Raw genomic sequence first — 19,060 nt, 5'->3', positions numbered from 1 at the left:
TGTGTCACAAATCATAGATGATTTCATAGGTTCTATGCCCTTTGAATACTCAAAATGTTGAGTTCATGATAAGGCCGCAAACAGAGTACTCTAACCTCTAAGCAGTTCTCTATGATAATTGTAGACTTTATCAAGGCTAGAGAACCTTCATCTCCTCAGACTTCTAAGTCTTGCCAAAACTGGTCCACTTTGGAAAAAGGCTGCTCATTTACATTGTAAGTCAACATCAAGAAGAGGTGTCTTATCTGATTTGAAATCTTTGAGGGACTAACTCACCTTCCAATTTGATGGAATTGTATCTGGAGGATGCAAGCCTAAACCCCTCTTAATTATTTTGGACTTACATGAAATGACCTTTCAGTTTTTGAAGCCTAATCTGTTTGTGAGAAGAGGAGTTTCAGTATTGTTCCACAACTTCTTTTTTGTTTTTGCTTTTTTCGCTTAACAATGCATTCTAGAAATCTTTCTATGTCTTTCTTTTTCTTTGACACTTCTAGAGTGTTTCATCATATGGATATACCATAATTTAACTAGTACATGATTGATTTCTCAATATTACATTAAGAGTGACTGTGTGGAGTCAATGTTCACTTTATTTCTGATTATAAAGTATATTATGGACCTTATAATTCCCAATCGCATATTTTAATTAAGGCTCTAAGGATGGTAAATAAATGTCATGCAGACATCTATAACCATTTCTAGGTCCTGTTACTTTGATATCTGCACATTTACTAGTTAGCCATGGTCAGCCTTAGAATTTTTCTGAATTCAGCACTTGAGGCAGCCACTGTCAATCAGTTGGAGTTACTGTTCCAGATGAAATCCATTTGTAAATAGTCTATGCTTTTTAGCTTTATATAACTCCTTACTACTGATTCAGTGTTTAGGACTGTCCAGTTATTTCTGGGGAGCCTCGAAAATCACCCAGGTCTCTCCATGTCTTTCACAACCCTTCAAGTTCTGGATTTACTTCAGTATCTTATCCTTTCATTAACCTTAAGGTGTGCTTAAACTTCCAATCCATATGCCCATCTGAACTGGTAGATTTTAAGTTATTACACTTCAAAAAGGTAACTGCAGTGTGACACTAAAATCACACACACACATACACACACACACAGAATATTTGGTATCTTTATGTTATTAGGGAATTTTACTGCAGTGAAAATGGACCTAAGCATAATCAGGTATTTGTAAACAAAACATTTGATGAAGGATTGTTATGGCTAAAAGTTAAACTAGTTTTGGGGAGCCGTTGTTTATTGGTGTAATCAATAGTTTTTAAAAACTTATAAGGCAAAACTAGGCCTTTGCAAAATCAGGAAGAAATCACACTTTCTAATTTATGTGAATTAGCACTTAGAGTTCAGTGAAATTAACAATTTGTTCTCACTGCAGTAGAGTTCCCTATTCATTTTTTTTGCTTCTGATGCACTAATACTAGGTACATCCCATTAACATGTTGCCAAAATTTCTTATCATTTACTGCATATCATTCATTGCATATTTTTTTTCTACTAGGGTTTCATGAAAAATCATAAGATGGACTAGAGAGGAAGGGTTCTATTAGTTTTTGCTTGCATCTGTATATGACCCCAAAAAAACCTTTGTAAGAGTAAACTTTCAAATTACCTACTTTTTTATCCCAAACTTTGAGTGAAGTTCACTTTTTAAGAGGATGTGGCAAATTTATCTTGTACTTTAGAACAATGATCCTCAAACTTCAGCATGCATCAGAATCACCTGAAGGGTTTGTTACAACACAGGTTGCTGGTCCCCACTCCCAGAATTACTGACTTAATGTGTCTGAGATGCAGCTAAGGATTTCTGTTTCTAACAAGATCCCAAGTCATGCTGATGCTGACAGAGGGACACACTTTAGAACCACTGGTTTAGAATATCCTTCAGCCCACTGAGATTATTATATAACCCATTTTTAGAAGCACAGATTTGTGATTTTCCCTCTTTCTATCTCTTTTGTTGTTTCATCTACAGCCTTTCACCTGGATTGGTTGGGAACTTGCAAGGATAGAAGTGAGGTGATGGTCAGTTTGGAAGACAGTAAATAAGGGAAAAAATGCCATATTTCATTAAGTAAAAAGGGATATTTCCTAATATTAAGACTAGAGGACAGTTTGAATAATTCCACTCTTGCCATTGCAGGGCAGTATAATTATTATTGCTATAGAAGTGTTAAGTCTGTCAACTGAATGTTTAAACATTGTGGGTATTCACAATTTAGAATATTCTTTTGTCTTAAATTATCTTGGATATAATTTAGTGTATATTTGGTGTTAGAAATAAGGGTGTTTGTTTTTTTTTTTTAAATCTGGTCCTTTTTTAATGTAGAAAATAATCTCAGATTGATAATTAGCTTTATAACCCTGAGTTTCCCTCTCATGAAATTTAACTTCTATTCTCTCAAAGAGTCTATTAGAAAAATATTACAAAAAAACAGGACAGTTTACTTGTAGTCTGTTTTAAAGGTAGGTGCGGGTGTGTGGTTGTGTGCACAAGCGCGCACTTTTCTTAAGGATTTATAGAAAATACCATGACTGTCTTCACTGTATTATTTCCTTGGTTCTTTGTAAGAAGGTAATCAGGACTTGGGGAACTAAGATTTCTATCAGTAAAGTATTTCTCATTCTGATTTGGATTAATAAATGATTGTTTTATATTAAATAACATGACTAATATTTTGTTGCTAAACTTGTTTATTGCCAGATAAACAGTGATTACCATTCAACATACTGAATAATAGCCATTCTTTTTCATATGTGCTCTTAGTACACTCAGAGGAAGCCTTGTTTTTATTGGCAACCTGTTATTACCGCTCAGGAAAGGCATATAAAGCATATAGACTCTTGAAAGGACACAGTTGTACTACACCGCAGTGTAAATACCTGCTTGCAAAATGTTGTGTTGATCTCAGCAAGTAAGTTTTTAAATCTTTTCTATCTAATTTTGTTTACTTACACTGTAAAATTTTGGATAAAATCCTTTTGATAGATTAAACTCTGACTCCCTTTCTCCTCTTTTTTGATAGTAGAGATTTGTCTATTTCAGTCACTTAAAATGTTTATACTGTTGCCTGTGGCATTACCATTTTTGTTATGGAGAGATTTCATTGTTATGATAATAAATAATAGAATTTAACTCTGGAGAAACTTAAGTTATAACTAATTCCTGTCATTTTCCAAAATTATCTGAAGTGTAAAACCTCCTTACCTGTTCACCTGAGATTAACGCTTCATTGTGTCTAGGTAGTTGCGTAATTATTTGCCTTTCAAGATCATTCTATTTGGGAACCACTGCTCCTACCCCTTTGAAGCAAGGGGGCAGATTCAGGAGAACGCTTCTTTTGAACATTACAATTAAATCAAGTCAGCTGTCCCTATTCTGAATCTGGAGGCAGCTATAGATATAGGTAGTTATCTTCTGTTAAACTCTTTTCTGTGCTGAAAGAGATGCAATAATGCTAAAAGTGACTAAATAGGTAATTGTAAAAGCCTATATGTGAATTTAGTTTGTAGGTTTATAGTGAGAGGACACAAATAAGCCTCATGAAGTCTCCACAGACTAATAATATTGTATTTGTCCACTGTCTAACTGATGACTTTTAAATTAAAGCTAACTAAAATATCTATAAAATTTCTGAAACATTTGTTATTTATTTTTATTTCAAAGATTCTAATGTTAAATTCTTAAAAATTTATTTAACTTGCTAATTTCTTAAGCCAATTCTTACCTTAGACATTCTTATCCCATTTATAAGTATTCATGGTTTTTTAAAAGTCTCTCTGACAGTAAAAGAACTATAGATATCACCTTTTATGTTTAGGATATGCTGTGTAAACTTGAGAGTTTTCCACATGATGTTTGGAAAAAACTTTAAAACAGAAACCATTACAAACTCTGATGTGCTAAAAATATATAGTGAAGTCAGGTCATTTTTTTTTCCTTTGGGGAACACTTATGATTTTCTATATCAAGAAAACATTAATTGACAAATAAAAAGAGATGAAGTGCTATTCAGGTTTCATTTGTAAACCTAAAAATGACTGAGACCATTAAGTATGCAGTTTTTAGTTAAAATCTGCTAGACTTGTTTAATTTGCTTGCTGATTCCTATTTCAAGGAATTATAGAACTAAAAAGGACCACTACATCTGTTAATGAAGAAACATTCACATTTTCCCCCAGTATAATGGCCTTCCATTTCTTTTGACATGAGTAATGTGTATGTTGCTCAGACTACATTTATACATACAGAGACTAAATTTAACTGGTTCTGTTTTTAAAGACAAGACTGGAATTTTAAGATCATAAATTCCTAGTCTTCCAAGTGATTCTAAATACATGGTTATTACTGTTCTAAAGGTGCTATGGACTTCTTACTTTATCTATCTCCATATAAGGAAGTACATTGGTAATGAAGAATGTCTTTACACACAGTACTTTTTATACTGACTTTTGTTAATCTGTAAATTTGTGTTTTAAAGGCTTGCAGAAGGGGAACAGATCTTATCTGGTGGAGTGTTTAATAAGCAGAAAAGCCATGATGATATTGTAACTGAGTTTGGTGATTCAGCTTGCTTTACTCTTTCATTGTTGGGACATGTATATTGGTAAGTAAGAATGATTCAAGTTACCAGAAGATTGTTTCCAGTGCTAGAAGTCTTTGCAATTAAAAAAAACTTACATTATCTGTGTTTATCAAATAGCGCTTGGCTGAAGAGTACACACAGTCTTCTAGTTCTATGACCTTGTTAAACCTATAAAGTAGTAGAGATGTTGATCCCATTTTTGACTATCCACTTTGCCTTAATGATAGTAGCTACAGCAACACTACCTAATAAATAATTGAGTGCACATATGGTTTGTTTGTTTTTTTTTTTTACCTTGGGTGAGGAGAATATCTTCATGTGATCCACTGAGGAAAAAGAAATGAGTGAAGTTTTTTCTCTAATATTAAATATCACCTTTGCTCCTTAGAACAAGGCTTGAAGGCAAGTTTCAGTAATAAAGAATAGTAATTCCCATCTGGTTTACCACACTAATTTTGAGGCATGTCATAAGAAACTTCCTACAATGGTAGTTGAAATAATAGTGATTTGGAAAGAATTTTAAATGTATTTAAAATTTCTTTACATTTATTTAAATTTAGTCTTTTGAAAGCAAGTGAGAATGAATTCAAAGTCATCACTATAATAATATTCGCACTGATTTGTATTCTGAAATATTGTGAGTTGGGGACTAGAGGGTGGAGATATAAGTAGGTAATAGGAATTGTTCCAGCTGCCCATGGGAGTGCATCGCATGTATAAATGTAACTTGTTACATACTGTAGGAGAAATGGTTGAGGATTGCTTTTCTAAAGAGTTAGGAAAGCATCTATTTTAAGATAAATTGAGGCTAGTTTGAATAGTAGTTTTTTAAAAACCTTGAAAATATCTTTTTGAACAGAATAAATTATTTGGCTGAATTTTGGGGCTCATTTTCAGATGACACCACTCTTTAGAGAACAGGAGTAAGTAAAGATATAATATCAATATCTTTATTTATCTTAGTAAAAGGACTTGGAGTAATGAATTTTAGTTCATGCAACTATGATTATTCTTGTCATTTATTCAAGAAATTTTGAGATCTATCCTCCATTTATGGCTAGCTAGACATAGTACTTAACGCTGGGAATGTGATAAATAACTCACAGTCCCTGCCCTCAAACTCAGAAGTTTGTAAGTTTTTATCATCACAATAAAAATGCTGTGATAAAATTTGAGCAGTATTTTGTCTGAAGGAGGAAATAATTAGTTCTACCTGGTTAAGAAGGAGGGGTAATCTGAAACAAATAATACATTTTATGTTAAAAAAGAAAAAAAAAAAAGAGAAAGATAGCAGGAAGGAAAAAATGAAGGGGGGGGGAATGGGAGGGGGAGACAAACCATGAGAAACTATGGACTCTGAGAAACAAACTGAGGGTTCTAGAGGGGAGGGGGGTGGGTATTAAAGAGGGCACATACTAAATGGAGCACTGGGTGTTATATGAAAACAATGAATCATGGAACACTACATCAAAAACTAATGATGTAATGTATGGTGATTAACATAACATAATAAAATAAAATTAAAAAAAGAAGGAGGGGTAAGATGGTAAGTAGGAAAGACTTGGTAGAAACAGTTTTGTTTCTTGAATTCTCAATAATAAGAAAATTAGAAATTAGGAAATTAATTAGAATATGGTGAAGTATTTGAATGGACATTTCACCAAAGAAGATATACAGATGGTAAGTAAGCACATGAAAAGATGTGCCAAATCATTAGCTATTAAGGAAAGGCAAATAAAAAACACCATTAAAAACCACTACACCCCGGTTGGAATGGCTAAAATAAGAATTGACAATACCAAGTGCTAGTGAGGATGCAGAGCAACAGAATTTCTCATAAAACATAGATATGATAGAATTATAATGATAGAAACAGATCAGTAGTCAGATCAGAGGGTAGAGTTGAGGCAAGAGTATGGCCGTGCAGAGGCAGGTGTGGTTTCTCTGGGCTGTTGGAACAGTTCTGTATCCTGATTGTGGTGATGGTGGTTACACAAATCTATACATGCGATAAAACTTCATAAAACTGTTCATAAACAAGTGCATGTAAGAACTGCTGAAATCCAAATAAAGTCTGTGGTTTAGTTTATGCTATTGTCAATTTCCCAGTTTTGATAATTGTGCTATGGTTACGTCAAATGTTGTCATTGAGGGAGCTGGGTGTAGGGTACATGGGAACTCTGTTATTTTTGTAACTTGTATATGAGTCTAAAATTATTTCAAAATAAAGTTTAATAAAACAAAATAAATGCTAAAATCACAAAAATACTATATATGTGTTACCGATTATTTTTAAACAAGATTATTAAAAGCTTGAAGGTACAGCTGAATCAGGCCTTAACCACGAAGAAGGGTTTCCCCCCCTTCTTTAAAAGAATAAGGATGGGTTCCTTTTATTCATCATAAATATTACAAGGTGAAATATCCAGTGGGAGAAAACTCTGCTCCAAAAAAGTGGCTTTTCATTTCAGCCATCATGTGTCTGTCTTATGACCAAAATTGTACCCAGTAATCTAGATATATACCTGTTGTAGTTTTATAGCTATAGCTTGTTAGGATATCTTTTTTATCTCTTTTTTTTTTTTAAGATTTTAAAAAATTTTTATTTAGTTGAGAGAGAGCAAGAGAGGGAGAGAGCACAAGCAGGGGGGGAGCGGCAGGCAGAGGAAGAGGGAGAAGCAGGCTCCCCGCTGAGCAGGGAGCTTGATGCGGGACTCAATCCCAGGACCCCGTGATCATGACCTGAGCCGAAGGCAGATGCTTAACCGACTGAGCCACCCAGGCGCCCCTCTTTTTTATCTCTTTATTGGTCTTTTTGTCTACAGTAGTTCATGAGACTTCTATGTTCAGGACACAGCCAATACTAAGTCTGGTTCTTAGATTAACTGGTTTCTTCCCAGTACCATCTAAATAATTTTTCACCCCAATTCTTTGGGAAACTTTTTTCATTAAGAGCTGCCACCTCGGGGCACCTGGCTGGTTCAGTCAGTAGAGCATGCAACTCTTGATTTCAGAGTTGTGAGTTCGAGTCCCATGTTGGGTGTAGAGATTACTTAAATATAAAATCTTAAAAAAAAAAAAAAAGCCACCACCTCTATCTACTTCATTAGAAGATCTGATTATTTAAAAATGCTATATTTAAAGCATTTAAGTCACTTTCAAAATTACCACTGGGATATTACATTAAAAATTAAGAATAAGACTGAAATACTTGGATATTGTCCATCTCTCCTTCAGTAATTCTAGTATCTGACAGGAAATTAAAAGCAATTATAACATTCAAGAAGGCGTTGATAGTTTATTAAGGTAACATTCCCTTCAATTCATGTTCTTGCTTTCACTGGACTTTTGATTTGAACTGCCTTAAATAATAGAGATTGGAGAATGGTAAGAAGGGGAAATTGGTAATTTAGGGACTTGTCAAGAAGAGTGCTCTCAGAACTTATATATGTATTGTAAATACATATATAACAGTACCTAATTTTTTGTATGAAAAATTTATAATGTTTTGGGTTGTGTAGCTTGTCTAATCTCTTTGTTTGTCTTTACAGCAAGACAGATCGGCTTGCCAAAGGATCAGAATGTTACCAAAAGAGCCTTAGTTTAAATCCTTTCCTCTGGTCCCCCTTTGAATCATTATGTGAAATAGGTAGGTTTGTAGAGGCAGCTAGGGGAGGGTTCCCCTACTTAACTCTTTTTTTCCTCCTCCTCAATTTTTGGAAAGTGATACAAATTATTCACAAGAAAAATATTTTTCAAAGCTAAAGGCTGTTAAAATTGAGAACAAGAATTAAGGCAATAGAATCATGTTTAAGGAATGATGTGGCCTTGTGTTCTCTAGAATGAGTTGTATTGTGAGTATAACACTAGCTTTCTAGGTAAGGAAAGAAATTAATAGAATGCCTGGAGCAGAAACTGTTAATGTAAATAAGACCTGGACAGTATGGGGAAAGAGTGCCTTGGTATATGTGCTCTAGGATGCATGAACGATCATTTTAAAACTGTGTATGTATACATGGAAGTGCTTAAAACTTAACTGTCTGTTGGGTTTCAGCTCTCAACCATCACTCCTTACTTTGAGTAAAGTGAGATCTAATTGCTTTCTGCTTTAAAAGAAACACAGAAGTCTGCTTTTTCCGATGATTTATTATATTTAAAATCAGTGTTATTGTAGTTCCATTTAATTTCTAAATTTATAGCTTTATCTGAGGGGTAAATTTTTATAATAAATTGATAGATGGACTTTGGGGAGGTAAATTTGATTAGCTGAGACAGATAGGAGAACTTTAAAACACTGGATAAGGCCTTATTTCCACTAATTTGTGCATACTTGAAAAAAGATATTAATCCTCATCTCAGAGGCATACATTTTTTTTTCCCTTTACAGGTGAAAAGCCAGATCCTGACCAAACATTTAAATTAACATCTTTACAGAACTTTAGCAACTGTCTGCCCAGCTCATGCACAACACTAGTATCTAATCATAGTTTATCTCACAGACAGCCTGAGACCATTCTTACAGAAACACCCCAGGACACAATTGTAAGTGTATCATATGCTAGTGTTCAAATATTATGAAAAACAGGAAAGAATGACCTAAATAATGTATCATAAATGACATGGTAGAAATTTTCTGTTTCAGGAATTAAACAGACTGAATTTAGAATCTTCCAATTCAAAGTACTCCTTGAATACAGATTCCTCAGTGTCTTATATTGATTCAGCTGTAATTTCACCAGATACTGTCCCTCTTGGAACAGGAACTTCCATATTATCTAAACAGGTTCAAAATAAACCAAAAACTGGTCGAAGCTTATTAGGAGGACCAGCTGCTCTTAGCCCATTAACCCCAAGGTAAGACAAACAAAACATACTTTAAAATATGCTATAATAGTAAATGATCTATAATAATTCATATTATTAGTAATATAAATTAGTATGAACAGCAACTTCTAAATCATTATGGAAATGGAAGCATTTAGTAAGTCAATAATGGACCAATTCTGTTTTGAAAATGAAGTAAAAGAGATACAATACCTGTGATAAAAATTTATTATTAAATATTAGAGAAAAATGTAAAACTCTTAAATATGCCTTCTTCAGCTACTGTATGTGTTAAAAGATACTGTCTTTTTGGCTGTGTGTCAGTGAATATCAGTGAACCTTTTGAAATGTTGCAATGCTTTTGTTATAATCAGAGTTAAAGCAGTGATTATTGTTAAAGTACTGTTTTCCAAACCATGGAAGAAGGATTGACACCTATCAATAGGAAATATTTTGTCAAAATTATTAGAAGTATATATGTGTATAAATACAGGAACCCAGCCCAGAGGATACCTATCCAAAAGTGTCAAAATAAAAAATTCTGTGTTAGAACAGACACTATGAATTGGGTCCCGGGGCCAGAGAGTTACTAAAATAGCATGACCACGAGATTACAACAACTCCCTGAATCCACAGATGGATTCAGTGGTCTCTAGAGACAGTCTCTGGAACAGTGTCTAAATCCCATAAATTCCAAGAATTTTAAATAATTTGATCATTTGGATCTTTGCTTTTACAAAGCCATTCTTCATTTCCAGTAAATCTCCTGAGATCAGTGGTTGTTGCTCAATTTAATTCCTTGTTTGATTTTTTTTTCGTTTTAATTTAGTTATGGTGGGTGGAATAGTCTACATTCACAGCTTATTTTAAATCTGCCCCTCAGATCCTCACTGCCCCCAAGACTGATTTGCCATTCTCTTCCTTTTAGACCTTCTAATTTAAGTATACTGCTGCTTTATATATGCCTTGATGACTTTTTGACACCTTGATTTCAACCTCTTCTCAGTTTTGGGATTTTGCCATTAGAAACCCCAAGTCCTGGAGATGGATCCTATTTACAAAACTACACTAATACATCTTCTGTAATTGACGTGCCATCTACTGGAGCCCCTTCAAAAAAGGTATTTTCCATGTAAAATGCAGCTTTGATGTTGATGAAAGAAATTTATTTACAATTCCAATCTGTTAAAGGCAATTTCAGAGAGAATCTAATTTTATATAATGACTACTGCCTTAGAGTGTTGATCTAAATGTAAAAGAAGGCCATCATTGTCATAAGCTGTTGGTTATAGTAGGAGACATAAAGCTGGTTGTTCTTTGGCCATGTAAAATTATAACCTCCAAGTATAGTTTATTTTAGCATGTAGCTAAATAAACATTCAGATTTTTACTTTTGATTTACCCTTTTTAAACAAAATTAAGATGGTTTCTATCACTTTGAATATAAATAACAGAAATTACACCTGCCATTGTTTTACTTGTCCCGACTGTATTTATCTTTTAAGTGTACTAATTAACATGAAAAAAAATTGGGGGCGCCTGGGTGGCTCAGTCGTTATGCGTCTGCCTTCGGCTCAGGTCATGATCCCAGGGTCCTGGGATCGAGACCCGCATCGGGCTCCTTGCTCCGCGGGAAGCCTGCTTCTCCCTCTCTCACTCCCCTTGCTTGTGTTCCCTCTCTCACTGTGTCTCTCTCTGTCAAAAAATGAATAAAATCTTTAAAAAAAAAAAAAGAAAAAAAATTGACTTGCATAAAGCCAGCTATTTCTGATAATAAAGTTTTTTATGGCGGATTCTCATAGGTGTATAGTAACTTTATAGTAAATGTGTAATAAAATAAAGAATATTTGACAGTATCCTTATAGTAAATACTGCAACAAGTCTTGAGACTTTTAAATAATATTCTTTTCTATAGATCTGTGGCATTAAAGGTCAGAGTGCCATTTCCTTGAAACAGGTCTGTGATACAGGGTTACCTTCTGTGAGAATTAAATTAGGTTATGTATTTAAAATGCGTATTGCCATCATTAATAGATGTTTAAGAAATGGAAGCTAAGTAAGTCATACTAGTATATGACTGATATAAACCCTTTACCCTCCTAGAGACTTTTGTTCTTATTCTTTTTACTCCAAAAATTCCTTAGAGTCTGTGAAATTTTGTTTCTATAATGGCATCTTAATGAGTAGTGATAGAAACTCTGAGAGTAGTAAAAAAAAAAGGCTGCAAAGTACTGAATGTATGGATTACTTTAAATCTCATTTTTAAGAGTTGGCAGCTACCTGAAGTATAATTGTGGAAATTAGTCTATTACAGTTGTAAGAAGGCATAGTAGGATAGTAATCAGCATGCCAGATGAAGTAGGCCAAAACCAGCAAGCCATAGCAATCAAGGACAAGTTAGTCAGTGCTGGGTAGGTGATTACAGTACCCAAACAATAAAGCCATTTGCTGTCTCATCCTCTTCTGCCCCTGTTCTCTTCTTACCCTGCTATGAGACATTCATAGGAAAGCTCTACTTGTAGTTCTGCATGTAGTATCAACTAAAAATATCAAACTGAATATTGTGTGCAGATCTTTGTTAAGTAAGGAAGGGCCAGAATTGACTCTAAGTTTTGTCCCTTGGGTGAATGTAGAGGTTCCAACTTGGGGAAGGAAGAAGAGGAAGGATTATAAAGTTTTATTTTGAGGTGGTAGTAAATTAGATGAAAATATTTAGTGAATAGTTAGTCATAGAGGAAAGAATATGGCCTGGTGATAGAAATAATAGTTAAAGCTGTCAAAATAGCCAGGCTCTCCTAGGAAAAGATAGTAGCAAAGGAACACAGAGCATACTTAATTTAAAACAGTGGAAGGAAGAAGGGCCTGCACATGAAGTGCTCAGACAAATAATCAAGATACCATACTATTTTGGAAGTTATACACAGTTTCAAAAGGAGGACATGAGCAGTGGTGTTGAATACATGAAAGGCCAAAATAAGGCTTTCATATCTGGTGAGAAAGTTATTATTAGTTATTAATTATAATTATAAAGTTTGAGAATTATGTACAGTGGCTATCAAAGTAATAAATTTTGAAGAAAATTATCTGGTAGTAAAAAAAATAAAAATATCCACTGATGCAACAGTCACAGATCATTTTATAAAGAAGCCAAGTGATGAAAATGAATAGAAGTAAGGTAATAAATTAGAGAAGGCAGAGAGGGGCAGGAAGTCTTTTTTCTCCTCCACAGGAACAGAGACCCAATTAATGAAAAATTGAACACACTAGAAAGAAATGTAATTCTAAGAGCAAAATGCTTAGAATATGGAAAATAATCAGGTAATTTAAAAAAATTTATTCCTTTGAACTACTATAGAATATCTTTAAGTGTCAAAGAAGGGATATAAAATCTTCTTGTATTATTATTTTTTATATTAGATCATAAATCTGGGTTAGATCATAAATCTTAAGAGTAGTAGCTGTCTTAAAATTCTTGTAACACTTAGCTCCACCTGGAAAATATGTAATTATAGGCTTTTTAGGAATTTTCAGGAATCTTGAGCCTTTCCTTAAAACCTAAAGTGAGGGGGCACCTGGGTGGCTCAGTCATTACGCATCTGCCTTCAGCTCAGGTCATGATCCCGGGATCCTGTGATCGAACCCCGCATTGGGTTCCCTCCTCCGCGGGAAGCCTGCTTCTCCTTCTCCCACTCCCCCTGCTTGTATTCCCTCTCTTGCTGTCTCTCTGTCTGTCAAATAAATAAATAAAATCTTAAAAAAAAAAAAACTAAAGTGAAAAATGAAAGGATAGTATAAAGATAAAAATACTGAGGTTAAGCGGGCACCTGGGTGGCTCAGTCAGTTAAGCATCTGCCTTCAGCTCAGGTCATGATCCCAGGGTCCTGGGATGGAGTCCCACATCAGGCTCCCTGCTCAGCAGGGAGTCTGCTCCTTCCTCTCCCTCTCCCTCTGCCACTTCCCTGGCTTGTGCTCTCTCTTGCTCACTCTCTCCCAAATAAATAAATAAAATCTTTTTAAAAAAATGCTGAGGTTAAAATGAGGAAATAGTTCGATGTTAATCCTAATATATTAATTGACATTAATAATGACAGTAATTTGTGTTTTCAGATGACAGTATATATTATGAAATCTTGCATTGGGAAAATGTAGATGGGAGCATCATGGTGTCTTTTACCATTTTCAGTGCAATTTATAATTCACAAACCTTAGACTTTTTGTGTTTTACAGTCTGTTGCCAGAATCGGCCAAACTGGAACAAAGTCTGTCTTCTCACAGAGTGGAAATAGTCGAGAGGTAACCCCAATTCTTGTTGCACAAACACAAAGTTCTGGCCCACAAACAAGGTATTTATTATGGTGTCATTATTTGATATTCTTGGCTTTTCTTGCTATAAAATATGACTTTATTTCCACTTTAGGCAGGTTTTGACTTTCCCAAGAAGTCTAGAATGACTATTATAAATTTTGAATGTGTCAAATTAGAAATTTCTAGGGGCACCTGGCTGGCTCAGTCGGTAGAGCATGCAACTCTTGATCTTGGGGTTGTAAGTTCGAGTCCCACGCTGGGTATAGAGATTACTTAAAAAATAAAAATCTTTAAAAAAAAAAATTTCAAACTTACTGAAAAGACTAGTGTAATTTTTAGTTGAGTATTTTAATACAAATCAAGACAAAGGTAACCAAAAGATCTTTTTATTTTACTCTAATTCCCTCATGAATTTGTTTAAACTAGATATTCTGAACACTCCTCTAAAATAATTTTCTTCTTATTACATGACCTTCATTGGTCAAGTACAGATAGATTTCATTCTCCCCTTCCCCTATGATGCACTTATATATACAGATCATAAAGTTAATCTGGTAAATCTTTAAATAATCCACTGCCACACAGAAATGGTGTTAAGTAGGGTTTCTTTTTTCTGTTGAAGTACTCAAAAACAAATCATAGCTAATACTTTAAAAGAATGATACAACTCTGTCTCCTTGTAAAATAGTGAACATGTACCGTAAGTCTTAAAATAGACACAGATGTACATATACCTTGACTAATATAAAAGGCTTCAATATTTCTGAAATGCCAAGATGGCAAGTCTCATGACTGCCAACTCACAGACAGGTGACAGGGATTGCCTGGGGCTCAGTTACGAGAAGGAACCTGAGGGCTCCTGCAGAGCACCATTATATAGGCTGAATAAGTGCTAATCCTAAAGAATATATAAGCATAATTTATGGAATTATACATTTCACTTAAGCTAAACAATTATACTAACTTTAATAAACATCAACTTTTAATGATTTTGTGGGGTTTTTTTGTATTTTATCTCCTTTATTGCCTATCTTAGTTTCCTACAGTTGCCATAACAAAGTTACTGCAAACTGGATGGTTTAAAACAACAGAAGTGTATTCAGGGCTATGCTCCCTCTGAAGCCTCCAAGGGAAGATCCTTCCTTGTCTCTTCCAGCTTCTGGTAGCCCCAGGCATCCTTAGTTGGTGGGAGCATAACTCAATATGTGCCTCTGTCTTCACATGGTCATCTTCCCTGTGTGTCTCTATATCCAGATTTCCCTCTTCTGAGGACATCAGTCATACTGAATTAGAGCTCACCCTAATGACCTCATCTTAACTTGATTATATCAACAAAGAGCCTGCGTCCAAATAAGTCACATTCATAGGTAGTGGAGGTTAGGGCTTCAGCATATTTTTGGGGAAACACAGTTCAACATAACATTGCCTTATGAATAATTATTCTTTATTTTGTCTTTTTAGAGGCTGTTTTAGTGTTTATAGTATGTATTCTGACTTATCAAAGTCTACCTTCAAATAATGTTGTACCACATCATATATAGTATAAAACCTTATGATAGTGTGCTTTCATGCTCCTCTCCCCATCTTTATGCTATTGTTGTCATAGATTTTACCTCACATGTATGTAAACCCGATTGTGCATTGTTATAGTTTTTCCCTTAAATAGGCAGTTATCTTCTAGAGAGATTTTTTAAAATAAGAAAAAGAAATCTATTTTGTATTTACCCACATATATACTATTTCCGGTGCTCTTTATTTCTTTCTATAGGTTCACATTTCAATTTGGTATCCTTTTCCTTCATCTTGAAAGACTTAAAATTTCTTATAGTCCAAGTCTGCTGGTAATGAATTTTTTCAGCTTTTGTATGTCTGAAAGAGATTTTTATTTCATCTTTGTTTTGTTTTTGAAAGATACTTTCACTAGATAGAGAATTCTTGTTCATAGTTTTTTCTTTAAAGATGTTGTTCTACTGTCTTCTCGCTTGTTTTGTTTCTGACAAGAAGTCTGTCATTCTCATTTTTTGTTCCTGTGTATATAATGTGTCTCTTTTCTGATAGTTTTACAATTTTTATCTTTGATTTCTGATTTTAAGTCATTTGATCATGATGTGCTGTTGTGTAGTTTTCCTCTTTTTTGGCCTCCAAATTGATTGAGCTTCTTGGATCTGTGATTTCGTAGTTGTTATTAAATTTAGTTAATTTTTGGCCATTATTTCTTCCAAGTATTTTTTCTGGTCCTGTCCCCCTCTCCCCTCCTGGGACACCGAGTATGTGTTTATTAGACCATGAAGTTGTCCCTCACAGTTCAGTACTGTGTTCATTTTTGTTTGCAGTCTTTTTCCTCTGTTTCATTTTGGATAGTGTTTATTATTATGTCTTCAGGTTAACTATTCTTTTCTTCTGCAGTGTCTAATCTGCTATTAACCCCAACCAGAATGTAGATATAGTTTTAATCTCAGATGTTCTATTTTTTATCTCCAGAAGTTTGATTTGGTTCTCTCCTTTAACATGTCCATTCTTTCTTCTACCTTTTTGAGCATATGGAATATATCTATAGTAGCTCTTTTAATGATTTTGTCTACTGTCCTTACTGTGTTATTTCTGGGTCTGTTTTTTATTGATTTTTTTTTTCTTTTCATTATAAGTTATATTTTCCTGCTTCTTTGTATGCCTAGTTTTGTTGTTGTTGTTTTTATGCCAGTAAATGTTGGAAATTTTACGTTGTTGAGTGCTGGACTATTTTATCTTCTTTTAAGTATTTCTGTTTTATTCTGGGAGGCAGTTACTTGTTAATAGTTTATTCATTTCAGGTCTCGATTTTTAAGTTTTGTTGGGTAAGACAAGAGTGGCCTTTAGTCTAGACTAATTTTGCCCCACTACTGAGGCAGTATTCTTTGAATACTCAGTGACTTGCTGAGTATGAGGTTTCTTCATTCTGGCTGTTGAAAATATAAGCTACTCCCAGCCCAGGGTGAGCTCCAAGAATTGTTCTGCCAGCTCCTTTGCAGTAGTTCTTTCTCTAGATTCAGGTAGTTTTTCTCACTGTAATACTGTAGTAAGTTCTGGTACTAATTACCCAGAAATAGCATAGACTCTGCAGGCAAGATCATAGTCCCAGCAAGACTTAACAAATCTTGTTGACTTAGCAACTACAATTTCAAGGGTTCCCCGGGCCACCTTCACTTCTGACCAACTACCTACAAATTTGAGGGTTCTTACTACCCCCTGAGGTTTAATATGTTAGGACAATTCATAGAATCTAGGAAAGTTCTATACTTACAGTTTTATTATCAAGGATACCAGTCAGGACCAGACAAACGAGGGCCCATAGGATGAGGTCTGGGAGGGTCCTGAACACAGAGCTTCTGTGTCCTTTCCCCTGGGTGAGACGTGTCACCTCACCAGTGCATCAGTGTGTTCGCCAACCAGGAAGTTCAACTGAGTTTTGGTAGTCAGAGTTTTTTGTGTTTGTTTTTTTTTTTAAAGATTTTATTTATTTATTTGACAGAGAGATAGAGAGCACAAGTAGGCAGAGAGGCAGGCAGAGGGAGAGGGAGAAGCAGGCTCTCCCCGCTGAGCAGGGAGCCCAATGCAGGACTCGATCCCAGGACCCTGGAATCGTGACCTGAGCCGAAGGCAGCCGCTTAACCGACTGAGCCACCCAGGCGCCCCGGTAGTCAAAGTTTTTATTGGAGTTACATTACATAGGCATGATAGATTGTGTCATTGGTCGTGTGATTTAACTCAATCTCCAGCCGCTGTCCCCTTCCTAGAGAAGGTCAGGCTGTTAACACCCAGCTGAAAGCTTCAACTGTCTAATCACTGGTTGGTCTTTCCAACATGGCCAGCCCAGTATTCTGAACCTATCTAGGGCCACCACAAGTCATTTCATCAGCATAAACTCAGGTGTGGTCTCAGGGGCCCACCATGAAGAACAAAGACACTCATATCACTTGAGAAATTCCGAGCATTGGGGCGCCTGGGTTTCTCAGTATTAAGCATCTGCCTTCGGCTCAGGTCATGATCCCAGGGTCCTGGGATCGAGCCTCGCATCTTCTCCCTCTCTCTCCCCCACTCCCCCTGCTTGTGTTCCCTCTCTTGCTGTCTCTCTCTCTCTGCCAAATAAATAAATAAAATCTTTTAAAAAAAAGAGAGAGAGAGATTCAGAGCATTTAGAAGCTGCTTCTCAAGAATTCAGGACAAAGACCAGATGAGTTTTTTATTATAACACACTCAAACAGTTGCACTACTCAGTTTCAACTGCAGATTCTAGGAAAACTTCCAGCAGATCTTTGAAGCTCTCCTTCTTTGTAGCTCTCCCCTTTCTAGTACTCTGACCTTCATATTCTAGCTGCCTTCACTTCTTGTAAGTCTCAACATTTTCTTCTCAACACAGGAAGACCACTAAGTTCTGTTTGTGTTCCCTCTCCCTGCACTGTGTCCTCAGAATTCTCAGGCATATGTGCTTGCTGTCCAATGTCTGAAAAGCATCGTTTCATGTATTTTGTTCAGTGTTAATAGTTGTTTAAGATGGGATAGTAAATCTGGTCCATTTTACTTCATTTACAATTGGCAGTGGAAGTCTGGTTTGTTTTTTTTTTTAGAAAGTTGTTTTTTTAGAGATGATTAGAATAGCATAGTTCTCTTAGCTAAATTTCCCCAAAAAGTTTGTATGTCATCATTTTCTCTACATATATTAACCTCTAAAAATAATTTTTATATTCTTTCCAAGGCATCTTCTTATAACTAGCATTCATACTTTATTACGAAACCATAAGATGATACTACTTACAAAAACTTTTTATTTTTCTTAAAGATTTTATTTTATTTATTTGAGATTGAGAGAGAGTGAGAATGAACATGAACAGGGGGTGGGGGGGGGAGAGGCAGAAGCAGACTCCCTGCTGATCAAGGAGCCTGCCTCAGGGCTTGATCCCAAGACCCCAAGATCACCACCCGAGCCGAAGGCAGACACTCAATCGACTGAATCACCCAGGCACCCCTACAAAAACTTTTTAAAAAAGTGTTTAATATAACCGGCACATCATCACATAGGTAATAAGTGATAGAATTGATTTCAAACCTCAACAATCTGATTCTAGAGCACATTCCTTTCATTCTCAAATTCCTAGTTAAAAAGATGCAAGTTATAAAGAGATGAGTATATTTCATGTGCTACGACCAGTGTTTCAAACTCACTCAGTATCCTGCTTCATTTTCCTGATGCCTGTCAGACTTCGGACATTTTTTTCTTTTGTCAAATTGCCCTTCGGAGCTAACAGAACCATAATGAAAATTATGATTAGGAAGAGTTTGTCTTCT

General features: G+C 35.2%; 1 protein-coding gene across 1 annotated transcript in view; it reads left to right on the top strand.

The window, feature by feature from the left end:
* CDC27 (cell division cycle 27) overlaps window positions 1–19,060 on the top strand; it is a 75,307-nt gene that overhangs the window by 22,766 nt on the left and 33,481 nt on the right. Inside the window, exons 3-9 of the mRNA XM_021678487.2 lie at window positions 2,791–2,938; window positions 4,505–4,630; window positions 8,161–8,258; window positions 8,997–9,151; window positions 9,252–9,463; window positions 10,440–10,554; window positions 13,661–13,776. Coding sequence (XP_021534162.1) covers window positions 2,791–2,938; window positions 4,505–4,630; window positions 8,161–8,258; window positions 8,997–9,151; window positions 9,252–9,463; window positions 10,440–10,554; window positions 13,661–13,776 — 970 coding nt within the window. The remainder of the gene's footprint in view (window positions 1–2,790; window positions 2,939–4,504; window positions 4,631–8,160; window positions 8,259–8,996; window positions 9,152–9,251; window positions 9,464–10,439; window positions 10,555–13,660; window positions 13,777–19,060) is intronic.

Source organism: Neomonachus schauinslandi, chromosome 15 (assembly GCF_002201575.2).
Source record: "Neomonachus schauinslandi chromosome 15, ASM220157v2, whole genome shotgun sequence".
Classification (NCBI taxonomy): domain Eukaryota; kingdom Metazoa; phylum Chordata; class Mammalia; order Carnivora; family Phocidae; genus Neomonachus; species Neomonachus schauinslandi.
This window is presented reverse-complemented; position numbering and strand designations above follow the sequence as displayed.